Here is a 17,362-nt window from a genome sequence, read left to right on the forward strand (position 1 = left end):
ATTTGAGCGAGGAACGCGCGTTTCCATCTGCGGGACGCGAGATTTGAAACGCGGCGTCTCGAGACGCGCATGCGCGCCGCGACGATCGCGAGCACGTGCTATCTCGGAGCATGCGTTTGTTTTTGCTAACTTGAAGAAATTATAATATGAAAAGAGAGAGAGAGAGAGAGAAGGCGAAAAAAGAGTAATGTAAACACATATTACGAAAACGAAGAGATGCGATTGTTATTACGTTGTCTATTATTTCAAGTAAGTAATTAATTATACAACACACGCAATATTGTTTTTATTCTATCATCATTAATTTCGTTTTTGCAGCATAACTTTTTCAGATTATCTATGACTTCTACATGTATTTCGTAATATCTCGTTAAAAAAGTAGAAAAAACAAAGCTTGAACGTGACGAGTAATATGTGATGATAGTTTCTAAGAAGAATGACTTTTCTAACGATAATTTATTCATAATAATTTTAGATTTATAAACATAATCGATTTATCATTTATGAAGCATTTTTATATTTTTTTCTAATTGACAAGTGTAATATCAAAAGCTATACCATCTATATAACTTTCTTCGAATATAATTAGTTTATAAAAAAAGTTACAAAGAGAAAGAACTATTAGTATAAATAATTAGGTAAGAAATTGTCAAAATGTCCTCTTTTTCTTAATAATTCAAACATGAGTTAGTATTTATTAAAAATAATTTTTGTCAATTAATACTCGATTTATCTGTTATATTATGTACCTGCAAAATATATATAATATATATATATATGTATACATATATATATATACTCAGTTTTATCTTATTTTATAAGATACGTGTTAATAAAAAAAAAGAAGTTTACAATATGTGCTAGTAATTATCTAATATATATCTTATTACATAATGCTGTTATATAAATTGCTATTATAGTCTTACAGGTAATATTTTATTCTTCTTTAGTGTTTCCTAGAGACATTTTTAGCTGCTTATCTTGATACGTGTCTAAAAGGAAGCTCACAATTTTTATCTATCCGCAAACCACGATGCGTCATTATCGGTGCTTTAAAGCATATTAAACAATCACTGTTACCTCAGTTTACAATAGCTTAAGTTTGATTATCTCTTTATTGTTACATTAGTATTTTTAACTTTACTAACACAAACAAACTGACTATTCAAATATGATAAAGTCAATGTCCTTCCTATTATCGCAAACTAATACTCTAAATATCATAAAAGTAGTAAATGCACAAAAGATAATTGGATTTCCAAAATAATATTGTTTATATTTCTTTATATACGAAAATTTTACGATATTCATAAGCATCGACGTGCGTTACATGTTTGTGAAAAGCGCGAAATATCACGTTCAGAAGCGCGAAATAACTCATCCGCAATTACAAGACGGCTAATGAAAAGATTCTGAAAGGAGAGATTCCCAGCGAGAAAGACTTTCAGGAAGACACGCTCTCGGATACTTCAGCTGCTCGAAAACCCGTCGATGTATCCGATGTCTGAGGGGGAGTACAGAACAGGTTTAAGAACGCTGCGGCTGACCGAACTTCAAATCCGCTCTTCTACAGCCGAAGTCAGAAACGACGCTTCAAAATCAATTCGTTCCTTCTTGGAGAATCGCATGTTGGATATAATCGAAATTACTGTCGTAATTTCGATGAATTCTGACGCTACAAGCAAACCAAAACTAATGTTGGATTTTATTAACGACAACAAACAAGAGATGATTCCGAATTAAATTGCCATCAAATTTACGCAATACTGATATAAAAAACAAACACAATTTCGGTAAACCTAGTTTTAAGATGCAAATTCGATGTTATATAAGATAAGATAAGAAAATGTATATAGATATAAGGTACAGAAAATGTATTATATATTCTTACGACACTTTTTCAGTCAAATATAAAGATTGCCGTCGTACTTTGATATAGCGTGGAAACATGAACTCACCGAAATCGTACCGGTTTCAATTCCCGGTTTCTGACACGCAGGTAACGCGAGAACTATCATGCGTGACGGCATCCTACATGGAACCACGCAACAGCTGTGCATTGTGAAAATAATAATCATATGGGATTATAGAAAGGACAGTCACACACCGCGAAGAAAGTCTTCACTATGCAAATTACACTCGTCAAGAGGCAGAAATATCTCTAAAGTATAGCTTGTTATCAACGCACGTTTCTCGTGAAAGCGATGCTAAATTACGGAGAAATAAAGAATGTCCGTGTGAATAAAAAATCATATATAAAAATAAACCAACTATTGACTGAATCAGAAAAAGTGCTCCGTTTTCTGTTAGAATTTTATTCGATCCTCAAGAATATCCTTTGCTTTCTACAATTGACATTAACTACGTGCGTGCGCAGTATTATTTCGAAGTAGTATTTTCTAACGGAAGTGTTAATCATCGCAAAATACCTTTTCAATAGGACTCACTCACTTTCTCATGGTTACCAATTATCAAACATCTGTATATAGAGACAAATTAAATTTCTGTCTCGTCCTGAAGTTTGATTGTGTATCACACGGTTTGATGAAAATTATTAAAAAATTATTTAAAAATGAGCGGATTTACTAAAATATTTATAATTCCATCAATCTGTAATACATATACTTAGGTCGGGATTCATAATCGATTCTTATATTTCTTATTCAAAATCATCTTAAGATGTCATAAATCAATCAAAAGCCAGTATTCACAGTCAGTTCTTATTTTAAGACCGTCTTAAGTAATGTCTTAAGATGCTAATACAGCCCTTTGATTGATTCATGACATCTTAAGACTATACTTAATACCTAAAATAAGAATCGACAATAAATACCGGTTACAGAGCCGTATTAGCGTCTTAAGACAACACCTAAGACGATCTTAAAATAAGATGTGAATTTGCTCACTTTGTAATTTTCACTTCATTTTAAGATACACAACGGACCCTCTGTAAGCGGGTCCTCATCCGACACCAACTGTGCGAGCTCGAGATCGCGTCGCTCGCAGGATCTCCTCGCGGGATTTTCATTTGGGAATTCACCCCGGCGCGAAATTCGTGATGTCGTCCCTCCCTCGAAAGACGGAATGTGCGAAAGGATAAAAGGAGAGGCGGAGTTCTGCTCCGAATTCACCTCCTGCCGGAGGACAACCTGGGTGAACTCGCGGGCACGCTGAAACGCACGTGGCACGTGGCACGTCGTCGCTCGTCGCATATCCCGGCTCGCTCCTTTGCTTGCGCGCTTGCTCGTCCGCTCGCTCGCAAGACTACCGCTCGCTCGGCACCTAAACGGCAACGCATGCAGCGGCGGCGGCAGCAGCGAGAACGCATGCAGCAACGGCCGGCGTTCGGGCGCTCCGCGTCGCGACCGGCGACTGCCGGCTAAAAAACCATACGATGACCTCATCCGCACCGGCAGTGCTCTCCTCTCCTGCTCGTGTCACTCTTGCTACGAACCGTCCTGAAAACATCGCCATCGGCGCCGCGCCGCCGTCTTCCGCAGGTTGCCGACTTGCCGCGCCGCAGATATCGCTTATCTGCGGGCACAGCAAACGCGAGCGCGAGGGAGAGAATACGCCGCGTTTCCTAATTTTTGACAATTTTGACAGATAGAAATTATTCAGGTTGAACACACAGTCATAATTAAGTCATAATGATATCATGGAACATCATCATGACGTCATTTGATATTTAAAAATGAGGTTATATAAGTGACAAATAAGATCAAGATAATGTTCTTATGATATTATGATTTCTGTGTCCTATTTAAGTAAAGATTTCCTTGAAATCAATTTTTTTTTTAATTCAGTGAAAAGTAATTTAACGATTTCGTAAGTTATACTCGTCGAATATATATCTTATTCAAATTTGTAAAATCAGAAGCGCTTTCGATAAGATATTTAATTTGCGAATTTCTAAATCCAAGTATCATTAGAGAAGCCATAAAGGGATGTTGGCGTAACGACCAAACTCTAACAGGATTTACTTGTTAAATACGATTTACACACATACGATTTATGATACAAATATTTACAGGGTATTGAAAGATCATTGTGGGTGCTTTCCATTTAGTGATACATATCGTCATAAATATCGTTCATTATATTTATGGAATGCAAAAAAAGATAGAATGACGTTTATATCAATTTATATATCTAAATGGAAAGTACCCAAAGTGTAACATTATTTACAATTTAATTGGAACAGAATTCGAATAGAAAATTAGATTAAATGTAACTTAATTTTGCCACCTGTATTGAATGAAAAAAAAAAAATGCCGGTCGCGTTCAATGTCTTCCAATCTCATTTATAGCTGCGATTAGTAACATGTAATTGTCATTAGAAAACATAAACTTACACAATCGACTAGTAGTTCTTGGGCTGAGTGCGGATGTGTTGTGTCAATGATTACGGCAATTGGGAGCATTTTCTAGTAAGGACACAATATAATACAGTGAATCATTTCATCCTTCAATGTTGACAAACAATAAAGATATAAAAGTGGAAATACCTTTAAGTAAAAGAAATAAGAAATAACTATTTTAATTTATTAAAAATCGTACATTCCGATTTCTGGTAGATTGAAATCGTTATTCATTATTCTTAATTCCTTGTTCCTTCTATTGTACCTTAATTTATGCGCTGTGTTACATTAAATTTGTTCGCGTCGCAACAAATTCATGCTTCAACATGTTCAAACATTCTTTTATCAAAGCTCCTACCAGAGAAAAACTTGAAAGTGGATATCCTGATTTTTGTCGTGTATTAAACCTCGTAGGTACCTAATGTCCACGTTTTTATGGTTCTATTATACTAGAAAGAAACCTGAGAGGACATGACGGCCCAAAACCTGTAATCGCAAAATGCTGCCGCGCATTACTGCCCTCTGACAAAGTGGATGTAAACTACATAGCAACGTCCACTTTTCTTAGGATAGTACGCGGCAGCATTTTGCGGTTATAGCTTTTGGGCTGTCATGTCCTTTCTCAGTTTCCTTTCTGCTGGAACACAATTTATGTTGCCACGAAAAGTTTTACTGTTTTAGTGACTTTACAACTGCCCAAAAAAAAAATGCCCAATAAACACGTTCAATTGACCCAATAATTGAATGAACGCTTGTTGTTATTGGTACTTTCTCTAAATCTAAATGTCTAATTAGATGATATAATTAGACGTTTAAAAAGTACACAACAACGATTACTTGCTAAACTGTTGAGTTCACTAAATGAATGTTTCATATTTATTTATCGTAGGTAACGGTATTTCTTTATTACCATCTGTAATTATATTGGTTTATATAATTGTAACCCCTAGATCCACGGATTGCGAAGCGACCACTTAGGTCCGCACAATAAAAGGAACAGAACAGAGAATAAGAATTTCAACCTATCAGAAACTGTGTATTCCACAATACATGATTTCTGATAGGTTGAAATTCTTATTCTCTGTTCTCTGTTCCTTTTATTGTGCAGAGCCCCTTAAGGTATGTAATCACACGTGTCGTCGTGTCATCGCATTAGTGTTATAGAATAAACAACTAAACGTTGAAAGGTCTCGGACAGTCCAGAACAGTCTCAAAAGTTCTTGCTGGACAGCATCCTATATCTAGAGTTTTGCTTCCAAGTCTCATGACGAGCGTGAACCAAACGAGGACGGAATCTCGGCGTCTTGGTATCTTGGCTTGGATATTACGTTCCTAATTTTTTGAAAGTTGCCGACATCGATCGTGCATTTTTCATACTGAAGCTCTCTGGACGAGCGTCCGTGCGGCATGGAAGCATCGTAGTCATTGACGTAGTTATAGACACAAGTGCCCAACGGCCCAGTGTATTTATAAACAAGAGAGCTATTGAACATTAATTGAACATGTCTTCAGACAATTCTGTTATTTCGAACAACGCTCCTCACGCGAATATTCGAATAAAAATAGAACCTGGCACGTCAGAGTCCAACATGTCAGAACCTAGCACGTCCGTATTACCGTCGACGTCGCTTTCAGAGAGGGTGAAAAGCATTAAAGTAGAACCAGGTTTATCCACCACCACACAGAGATTGATATCCTATCGGCTACCACGAGACTTGACACTAGGTGGAAATATTAAGGTTGAAAAACCAAAGAAAGTGTATACACCAAATCTGAATGTACAAAGGACTAAAAAGAAAGAGTAAGTTATTAATCAACTTATGACACAGTACAGATGCTAAAAGTAATTTGATTTCAGCGGTCCAGTGATTTCAATCAAAACTGATCTGGTGAAACCGAAAAACAGCGATCGTGGAAGGGAACGAGGGAGAGGAGACAGAGGACGTGGAAGAGGAGATAAAGGAAATGTAATACAGGTAATATTAATATTCTAAATATCCTTCAAAAGAGTTCTTCGTTTACATAAAATTACGTATTATAAAATATAATCTACATCCACGTATATATAATGTAAACTATGTAAATTATGTTTTACATATCATCTATGTAAACGATCCATGAATCATTGAAATTTATATTCTTTGTCGTTGCATTAGACTGCACTAAGTTATTTTTATTTCGCTTATATATATTTATCAATACTAAATGGATATATTTAATTATTTTTTTCTGTAATATGCTATTCAATTTATAATAATATTTTATGTAATTTTACATTGCTTATAGTGTTTACATGATGAATAAAATTCGTGTAAACTTAACATAAACATTACATAAACGTTCCATTATTTGTAATACGTAATAATAGTATAAATAATTACCTCAACTTATAAACTTCTATTTTATTATCTTTGAATTTTATTCTTAAGTCTTCTTTACATTTTAATTTAATAATTCAAAAAAATCATAAGATTATTCTATATTTCTAGTCTGTTGGCATTTGGTCAGAAGGAATCTATGTAACACCTACCACTAGAAAGAGTGAAGGTTCCAGAGCTTCTAGTAGCACAACGAGTGCTGTAAAATATCTGGAGAAATCAAAAACAAGTACAAATAAGATTAAGGCAGAAGAAGACAAAAGATTAAAAAATCTGTTAAGAGATGATTTTATTGATGATGCTCCGGACATTGATGAAAAAATGTGTCCTCTCACGCTACCAAGAATTAAAAAAGATATACATGATTCGATCGATAATGATAAGATCGATAAGAAACCGGTCATTTCGGAAAATGGTGAAAGTAAGTGTATAATATTCTTTTAGGTAATTTTATTAATTTAAACATTTTTTTCTTTCATAGTCATAAATGAAGAAAAAAGCAGGCAAGACAGAAAGGAAGAATTTACCATTTCTCAAATAACCGAAAACAAGGCTAATTCTTATACATTAATTCAAGTAAGGATATCATGTAATTCATTATAATTGTTACTTAATTTAATAATTGATCAACAGTTTCCAGAATCTTTGCCAGGTTTGGAATCCAGTAGAGAGGAAACAAAAACAAAACAATCAAATAATTCGAATACTCATAGTGAGAATGATAATAAAACAAAAACTGAGTTTTGTACTTTGAATAATTTAAGAAGTGGTCTCTTAGGCAAACTCGAAATTTTGAAGTCTGGTAAAGCTAGATTACGTCTCGGCGAAATGAGTTTTTTCGTTGATATTGGAGTGCAGCAACGTTTCCAACAAGTATAAAATTATATTTGTATAAATTATAATTTAAGGAATACAATACTGTTATAATCCTCAATAATTAATTACTTTTCAGGACCTTTTAGCTGTAAAAATAGATGCATCACAAACCGGCGATCTCGTCAATCTTGGTTCAGTGAACAATAAATTAATTTGTTCTCCAGACTTTGAATCTATATTAAAAAATTCATAAGAAATTTTATAAATATGTATCATTTATAAATATGTATCATCTTTAATAAAAAATGTTTGTATAAAAGGATGTTTAGTTGTAGGAGATTCATGAACAATATATATAATGCGGATAATAATTTTTAATACTTCTATATTTTTTATACTAGCAAATTACGTAAATTATTAAATAAATTACATTACGTCTGCAAATTCGGTATGGCGATTCTGATGTCTAGGAGAAATTAGGAGTCACTGTAAAACAGAAACGATTATATCATTTGGGAACACATAGTTTTTGCAAATGGGTTTTCGATTGTTCTTCGACTTGTACAAGTTGCTGTAACATTATCATTCAAGTATACTATATTTATTATTATCTAACACTATAATGAAAACTAATCTTTATACAAATTAACTCAAATGAATCGCTGTATACGAGTCCTAATTTCACTTGAACTTAGGAACTAAAAAAATGTACGATATTTTCTATTGGATTCTTCAAAACATGTAAAATCTTTACATTATATCAGTATACATGAATATTCGTATCAATATGAATAAGTACACTCTATACACTGATACGAGAAAATGAGTCATCACGTAATTCTGACAAATCTTAATGAAATGTGAAAAGAATATCAATTTTATGTATATATATAAATATATATGTATTAATTATATATATATATATATATATATATATATATAATCATATAAATATAATTATATATATATATGTATATATATATATATATATATATAGTATATATGTTTTTTCAATATATTTATGTGAATTATTCACAATATGAATGCCATTTGATCTTGTTCCGAAGGGATTGAGTGATAAGTAAGAATCCAATTATTAATAAGAAACGAAAGTTATTCATATTCATAATACAATTAAAATGTTTTGCGATAAAGAGATACATGCATGACACATTTTCGAAGATCATATATTAACCTCAATCACTTCGTTCAATGCTATGTCCTTTTTTCATTGATTTTAATGCCTTCTCCCGAAGTTTCTTTTCCAGTTCTTCAGTATTACCTTCACTTACATCAGATTCATCTGAATCCGCAACTTTCTTCTTTTTGTGCTTTCTGTGCTTCTTATGTTTCTTGTGTTTCTTGTGCTTCTTTTCTTTCTTTTTTTTCTTTTCTTCGATTTCACTTTCCTGAAAGTATCAAAGCTCAATTAATAAACGATTAAAGATAATAAATTTGTTGTAATAAATTTGTCTATAAAGTCGTTACCTCCGATTCACTAGTGCTAGTTTTTGTCTTTTTCTTACGCTTCTTTTTCACCTTTTCATCGTCCGAACTATCGTCAACTTTTCTTTTCTTCTTCAAATCTTTATCTCCAGGATCGTCATCTTCTGAACTGGAATCTCGTTTCGATTTCTTCGATTTTGATTTAGAGTCATCTTCACTTGTCGAATCTTTTCTGGACTTTCGTGATCTAGATTTTTCATCATCAGATGAGGTATCTCTCCTCTTTTTCATTTTTTTAGGTTCTTCATCGGAACTAGAGTCTTTCTTCGATTTTCGAGATCTTGATCTGTCATCTTCGTTTCTACCTCTTTTAGATTTTTGCTCTTCTTCACCCGAAGAAGAATCTCTTCGTGATCTTTTTGATTTTTTTAATTCTTCTTCCATTTCCTTTCTTGAACGCTTTCGCGAGTCATTTTCGGCAATTTCGCGTTTTCTAGTATCCTTTCTATCCTTATTACGATCATCTATTGAATCTATAATAAAAATTATTTATTTGAATGTTATTTATAAATTATACTATGTATTTAAATAAATTATAACATGCCAATTATTTATATTTGGTACGAAAAACTTACCGGTTCGGCTAGTATCTCTAACTTTCTTATTTTTATCTGAATGCTTTCTATCATCTTCAGAATCCGAACTGGATCCAGCTCTGCTCTTATCAGATTTATCTTCATCTGTCGAAGTTTTCTTCGACTTCTTCGATTTTTCTGTCTTTTTCACTTTTCTCTTACCTGTAAAATAAATTTATAAAAGAGAAAAACATTAATATATTTATTATATTAATATATTTATTAACTATAATTAAAATGTATTTTTTTTTACCTTCACCATCACTATCCTCACTGTCTGTAGAGCCATCACGCTTTTCTTTTTTTGTTTTTTTAGCCATTTCTACAGGTTTCTTGGATGGAAGTTCCAACGGCTTTTGAGTAGATTTTTTATCTTCCGTTACTTTTGTCGATTTCAAAGACTTCTCATCCTTCTTTAAAGGGAAAGCATCTCCAGTGGTAAAATTCACTTCTCCAGTCTTCGTCGTTGGTGATTCGTCCTTAGTGTCTTCTCTGAAAGTAAAATATACACACAATCGTAGTAATTAAAATTTTAATTATGCAAATATCTTGCAACATACTTAATCGTCTGTTTAATTTTAGCTACTGCCACGATGTCTTCGGTCTTCTTAAATGGCGAAGGTGTACGCGACAAACTCTTCGAGAACTTGAAAATAAAGAAAAAAAAAATAGAACTTTTATAAAAGAGTAATAATATTTTCTTTTATATTATCAATATAATTTTATTTATTGTAGATATTATAAAATTGAATTTTTTAAATTAATCTATGTGATAAGTAAATAATTAATGAACTTATTAAACTTACTCTGTGTCTGGTAACAGGAAGTGATGTAGCTTGAATTTTTTTAGGAGAAACACTAGGCTCAGGCTTTTTCACAGCGACCGGTTCTATCTTCTTAATTTCTTTTTCTGGACGCTTAGCAGGTTCTTCTTTCACCGTTTTTTCTTTCTCCTTCTTCTTGGCATCATCCGCGTGTTCGCGTTCTTTTTCCCGCTTCTCTTGTGGCGGTTTGCGTTCGATCGATTTCCTGCAAACAGATCACAAGCACGTTTTTTGTAGAACATTATTCAACAAACATAGATACACCACGACCAAGTATCCATCGATTGCAGACTCCGTGAAAGTATCGTGTTCAAAGAGAAAATTTCACTCACCTAAGTGACTCGTCCTCATTGCTAGAGGAACTACTCTCGCTACTTTCCGAGCTACTTGATTTAGACCGGCCATTTCGCAATTCTTTTCGCGATCCTGTATCAGGCGGTCTTTTAGTTTTCTCATCCACTTTCCTGTCCTTTGCCTTATCCTTGGTACCCTTTGAACGATCAGGAGACCGCTTCTCGTCTCTCGAACGATCCACCGATGATCTTTGATCCTTGGATCTCGATCTACGATCCTTAGATCTAGATCGACGATCCTTATCCCGTCGTTCTCTGGAGCGATCCCGTCTACTTGATCTGTCGCGTGAGGAAGATCTATCATACCTGCTCGATCGATCCCGTCCATCCGGCGAACGACGGCTCCCACGTCGATCGGGCGAACGGCGCCTATCGCGTCTCTCCGATGATCGTCTTCGACGATCCAGTGATCTCCTGCGACGCCTGTCTTCAGGACTCGGTGACCTACGACGATATCTCGCCGGACTTCTGCGTGGGGGACTGCTAGAACAATTTCTCATGCACACAATGCAAAGATAAATTTATTTGATATACAAAAGAATACCAACCTTCGCCTATTAAGCGGTCTGCGCACCGAAGGTGGTCGCATGCTGCGGCTGCCGCTGTATCGGTCTAATCTCTCTCTTTCCCTCTCCCTTTCGCGCTCTCGGTCTCTCCTCCTGTCGCGATCCCGGTCCAATGATCTTCTAAAAGATAAAAGGCATCAAAAATTATATAAATTGTCGATTTCGTTACTAAACTTTTTGTGGCACAATTAGATTAAATATATACCGCGAACAATATTGCATTGTAATATTTACTGCACCTGATTTGGCGCAAAGGATACAATTGTGTTTCTTGATAATACAAAGAAAATTGTAATACGTATGTATAAATAATTATATGCACATATATATATATATATATATGTATATATATATATATATATATATATATATATATATATATCTTTTAGATAACTTTTACAATTGAAGATTAAATTTATCATCAAAGATTTATAAATCTTACCTTCGATTCCTATCTCGTGATCTATCGCGTGATCTATCTCGTGATCTATCTCGCGATCTATCTCGTGATCTATCTCGTGATCTATTTCTGTCTCTATCCTTAGATCGTCCTCTATCTTTACGTGGCGAAGGACTTCTTCGCTTAGGAGCTGATTTTCTTTCCCGGCTAGAGTCGCTATCACTACCACTATCATCTTTGTTGGTTTTTCTGTAGGATCTCTTAGCTTGCACACCATCCTTCTTCTTTCGTATCTCGAAGTCGCTTTTATCCTTTCCATCTTTGTCCACTTCTGATTCAGAGCTGCTGCTCGTACTACCATTGCGTTTTCTATTGGAATCTGTATTGACCTTTAGCTTTTCCGTAGACTTCGAGCGGGACTTGGATGATCTTGAGTCACTCGAGACGGATCTTGATTTTCTCGACTTGCTCCTGTCCTCACTCTTGGATCGGGATTTCTTAGATCGCGATCGTGATCGCGATCGCGATCGTGATCGTGATCTTGGCGATTTGGATTTGCTTCGCTTAGACTTCGTACGGTCCTGCGAGCGCGATTTTGATCTCCTAGATTTAGATCGAGATCTTCTAGATCTTGATTTTGAACGAGATCGTCTTGATTTCGAAGCGGGCGATCGTGATCGACGCGTCTTTGAATCTCGGCTAGGCGACTTACTTCTAGATTTCTTTGAACGATTCGTTGGCGATTTAGATGCAGATCGCGATTTTCTTGCTGACTTGTCCACTGATTCCGGCGATGGTGTACGATTATTTTTTTTCTTTCCATCAGCAATGCTCATCAATTTGGCTTGCAATCTTGATATTGCTACTGCGGCTTCCCTATAAAGAAAAAACATAAAATTTAAAATATACAAAATAAAATATATTTCAATACAACACATAAATACGATTTGTTATTTACGGCTTGGTTTTAACTGGCATCAAAGGTATAGCATTTTCCGGTTGCGGCGAATCTTCTCGTTCAATCTTAACGTCGGGCATATCTTTTCCGTTATCCTTCGAATTTTTATTCGGTGATCTTGAAACGGATCTTCTCTTACGACTCGATCGATCACGATCCCTATGTCGATCACGTGATCTGCTCCTTTTACTTCTATATTAAAAAAAATAATAAAGATAAGTAACATGATATCTATGCACTTTTTGAAAGTTACCTTTCTTTTAATGATAATACCTATCTCTATCACGATCCCTACTTCGATCTCTTCTGCGTTCCTTAGATGAGCCTCTATCTTTCTCCTCCTTCTTCACTTTATTATCAGCATCATCTTTTTCTTTTTCACGCTCCTTTTCTTTCTCTTTCTCCGCCAATGATGCTTGAAGCTTCTCTTGCTCTTCCTAATTTGATATATTACAACATAATATAAACCAATGCTTACAAAATATCGTTTCCTTACAACTAAATATAACTAAGTTAAAATTGATTTCTTCCATTTGGTTATATTCAACTGAACATTTCTGAATGTCAAAATATAGTAAGTCAATTGTTCGTTCACACACCCATACATGTCTAACAAACTTCATACTTAAAAAATGTAATAAAGTAAACTCCATAGTGGAAAAAATAAGTATATTAGTTTATTTTACTGTGGTAATAAAATTGCATTATATATATATATATATATATATATATATATATATATATATATATACATGCTAAATATAACTATCGAATCCTAAAAATTATGATTATTCAAAAAGAGCGATTACAATAAAATTTATCATGTCTCACATATATGAATGTATCAAATATTTGATAATATAAAAATTATAATTGCAATATTATTAGATAGTTATATTGAACATCGTGTTGCGCGCGCGGGTGCTTAGAAGTCTTTTTGATATTCGATTATTACACAAAGGTGAAAACTAATAATTACCAAACGCTTTTTAATTTGATCTTTCTTTTGCTGCAAAAAAGCCTCGGGAATGCCCGTAACACTTTCTTGAGCTGAGACCAGAAGGTCCCATAATTCACCCATGAAAGAACGGGCATTCCTACCGTTCAGGAAGCCTGTCAAGTTGATCTGCATTTTTCGGGGGTCAGGAAACTGTAAAATATACAACGTACAAATTTAATTCTCCATATACAATAACAAAAAATTTTTGTGCAGATTTTTCACGACGAAATCAAAATAATAGATTAAATTTTGACTGCAATTTTAATCGATATAATCTCTATTTCTATTCTATTATATGAACTGCTTTTCCCCCTCGAAAAAGCAGATATTTATCATTCTATATCTAAGCCTTACCACCGATGCTGCCGATCGTACTCTTTCGTACCTGCATTAAATAGTTATATGCTGAAGAGAAAAAAGAATTATGTTAAATGTAAGTAGCAGAAAATAGACCGATACCTCGTCACCCTTCATCATCGATTTTAATATTTACACCGCTAAGGTGCGTGTGCTGAAACGAGAGAGAAGCCTGTATATATTAAATATCTGGCGAAAATGTCCGCCTGAAAATCGGAGATAATGTGGTATAAAAGGATCAACCTTTTCACCAACCTGTGGCAAAGAGTCAAACCATGTGTAGGGATACCTCCGGGCGCCGTTTTCGCCTCAATCATGCCGACGCGTGATTGACAGTACATCCGGAAGAATATCGAAGTCCATCGCAAACTGAGTTTTGGTGCTAAGTAAGCGCCAGGTTGACGCTCGAGCTTGCTCTTGGCGTTTGACATTGGCGGTTCCAACGGAGAATCGTAGCTTGCGGTAGACGAAAGTTCCGAAGAGCCCAAATTGACACGCGGATGCCACCTTGGGACGATCGGAGAAAACGATGCCATCACGAAGTTGAAACTCCTTGAGCGAAAGCTGCGAAATCTCGCGGCTCGACGATAAACTACCTCGGTTGAGGCAGCTACATGAATGGAAGTGATGCAGCTCCGTAGCAGGTGACTTGTAGACATTTGCAGACTCATGTGATGGACGCGAGACAGGAACATGACGTGATGAAAGTATCGCCTCCCGATGCCGATGATGTCTCGTGATGTTGATGGTGTCAACGATGCGTAGTCATCGTGGCGATGATCGGCAGCGACGGCGACGTAACTGCTGAAGCTGAAGATTTGTCGGCAGTTCTAAGGTGACGTTGAGATACCAACTGCCACAGCTGACACTAGGGTTGACGGCTGATAGAAAGGCGGCCAATCGGATGTAGAGAGGAGCACATCCGAATGCCATTTGGACAAAAGGGTTGGGCCCCACCAACGGTCTCTACTTATACTAACGGGGAATTCAAACACATATGATAAAGACTGTCTTTGCACAGTTCAATGTGGCAGGATCAGCTACAAATCAGTTTTTTAACCTTTTTTCTGTTTTTTTTTGTCGAAAGTGGATATGCTTGGAAAGGGATACATAGGTTGATTAAAAACGAGGAACGATGAAATATATTACTGAATGGCGATGATACTTATGGAAATAAAAAAAAAACAATGTGGCAAGTATGCCAAAAGGCTAAGAGAATATCTGCCTCATTGCTTTGTGTTATCCAAACTCTACACGATGTGCCGAGTTTGGATAGTAAATTCTTGCTATTTGAAAACATCGTGCTGAAATAATGCATATTTATCGATTTCCTATAATGATGAGGGGAAAAAGCCAAGTGATTGCATTACTATATTTTACTGCTTTTTCACAAACTGTGATACTAAAATTGTATCTCTTATAAAACCATCTAATTTCATTCGAAATTAAGTGCGACACATCTCTTACCTTCTCCTCAAGCTGATTATACACAAACTCTACCACCACATCGTCTTCCATTCCTAGAATCTGTGTGATCTTTGTTGTAATCCATGGCTTAATTACATCAAGTTTCACTTTGCTCATATCCACCTATGACAAATATGTTAAAGATTTTATTTTAATTTTAAATCAGAGATTTCAAATCAGAGAGTAATTTTACATATATAACTGCTCTGTGATATATATATATATATATATATATATATATATATATATATATATATATATAGACTCTTAATTTAATAACAATAATTATTAAAGTATTTCTAATAAAATTGCACTTAATATAAATTCGATATATATTCTAAATATATTGATACTCCGAATTAAAAATAAATATTTTATTATTAATATTGATATTGATTAAAAAAATTTACATATTCAAAGATATCAATTAAAAATTCAAATATCATTTGTAAAGATATTCATTAAAGATTCAAATATTATTCCTATAAAGAAACAGCAAAATGGAGTACTCTAATTATTCAAACTTTACGTCAGATATTTAACAAACTTTATTTTCATAATAATTAACTTTTGTATTAATCATCTTGCTAAACATTCTCGCTAATGTAAATTGTTGTCAATGCAATAGATATATTTATAAAATAAATAAAAAAAAATTTTTTTTAAGTATAAAATATTAATTACTTTTTGTGTCAATGAATCTCCAAATTTCATCTGTTTTAGAAGTTTTTTCTCCTTGTCGCTGAACCTGGTGTCCTGCGAAGCAGTCGTTCCCTACAAAAAGAACATGAAAGATAAAATCATATACAAAAAAATATGCTTCTTGATATAGAGACTAGAAATAACAAATTATCAATCTCTATAAATATTTAACATTACATAATCAAAAATTTTATCACTCTTTGGAAAAATGTAGAGAAGTCATATAATACGACTCCAACTTCGTGATGGAAAAATCTTCCAATTTTCCTAATCCTTAGAATTAGAAAATTTTTTAAGTAAAGTTTTGGACTTAAATGGGAATATCTTGCTATTATACGTTTCTTGAAGCCTACTTTGGAAGGACTACTTTGGATTAAACGATGAGTTTTTTAATCAGTCTTAATCGCTAAAAAAATTACGAAATATCTTTGGCATTCTCGCTGAAAGCGAGTTCGAAAATTAGGTCAGAAAATAACGCGTCGATGACGCGGCCCCTTACTGTGTACATCATCTTGGCAACGTGCAGCAGGAATCCGGATCTCGATGAAGTGAGGCGCGCTCAATCAGTGAGACACCAGTTGACAGCTTGTACTCTGTGATGAAAAACAAATAGATTAAATCACATCCATGATGATCATTGACGAAAAACAATGTACAGGAACGATACAAACGATTTTCCATGAACAATTACCTTGCTAAAAATCATGCACGGACGCTAACTTGGCTCGATTTACTAATATGGCGGTCGTGCCGTTTGATCGCTCGGATCATGCAACAGGAACAGAGAGAAACAGAGAGGCCATGCTGGCCTTTTTCCTGTTATCGTCGAAGTCGCCCGTACACTATCGCCAGTATCCATTTTTAGTTTGGGAACTACGTGGCTACATCCATTTTCTGACCCTGTCGATAAAATCATAACACAGAGAATACGGGCGATCAGCAAGGGCGAGGTAATGTACGAATGATTTCGACAGTAACAGGAAAAAGATTGGAATGACTTCTCTTAGTTTCTTTCTGTCACATGCTAAATCATGTATTAAATTGCTTTAAAAAATATATAATATAAAATATAATTTGTGGATCATTTGATCATTTTGTT

The 17,362-nt window shown here is 34.6% G+C and overlaps 2 protein-coding genes across 8 annotated transcripts; one reads left to right on the forward strand and one right to left on the reverse strand.

Moving 5' to 3' along the window:
* Positions 1–5,366: 5,366 nt before the first annotated feature.
* Positions 5,367–7,877, forward strand: RpIIIC53 (RNA polymerase III subunit C53). Its single transcript, XM_011062496.2, has 6 exons — positions 5,367–6,162; positions 6,220–6,337; positions 6,851–7,160; positions 7,221–7,315; positions 7,373–7,612; positions 7,692–7,877. Exons 1-6 carry the CDS (start codon positions 5,864–5,866, stop codon positions 7,806–7,808), a joined length of 1,179 nt encoding a protein of 392 aa, XP_011060798.1. The 5' UTR covers positions 5,367–5,863; the 3' UTR covers positions 7,809–7,877.
* A 46-nt stretch (positions 7,878–7,923) lies between these two features.
* On the reverse strand, positions 7,924–17,108 carry Srrm1 (Serine-arginine repetitive matrix 1). 7 transcript variants are annotated; one of them, XM_087409235.1, is made up of 17 exons: positions 16,955–17,108; positions 16,763–16,856; positions 16,246–16,335; positions 15,562–15,684; positions 13,717–13,887; positions 13,011–13,174; positions 12,738–12,929; positions 11,822–12,655; positions 11,362–11,499; positions 10,793–11,296; positions 10,443–10,665; positions 10,197–10,282; positions 9,890–10,128; positions 9,637–9,798; positions 9,044–9,534; positions 8,848–8,964; positions 7,924–8,041 (listed from the first exon to the last, which is right to left on the reverse strand). In XM_087409235.1, exons 2-17 carry the CDS (start codon positions 16,772–16,774, stop codon positions 8,039–8,041), a joined length of 3,549 nt encoding a protein of 1,182 aa, XP_087265361.1. In that variant the 5' UTR covers positions 16,775–16,856; positions 16,955–17,108; the 3' UTR covers positions 7,924–8,038. The 7 variants fall into 7 exon arrangements, with proteins under 7 accessions (XP_087265361.1, XP_087265360.1, XP_087265364.1 ...); XM_087409234.1 differs by having other exon boundaries at positions 7,924–8,964; positions 10,793–11,293; XM_087409238.1 differs by having other exon boundaries at positions 7,924–8,964; positions 11,120–11,296.
* Between the last annotated feature and the right edge of the window lie 254 nt (positions 17,109–17,362).

This window comes from Acromyrmex echinatior, chromosome 9, assembly GCF_024713525.1.
Source record: "Acromyrmex echinatior isolate Ae372 chromosome 9, ASM2471352v2, whole genome shotgun sequence".
Taxonomy (NCBI): Eukaryota; Metazoa; Arthropoda; class Insecta; order Hymenoptera; family Formicidae; genus Acromyrmex; species Acromyrmex echinatior.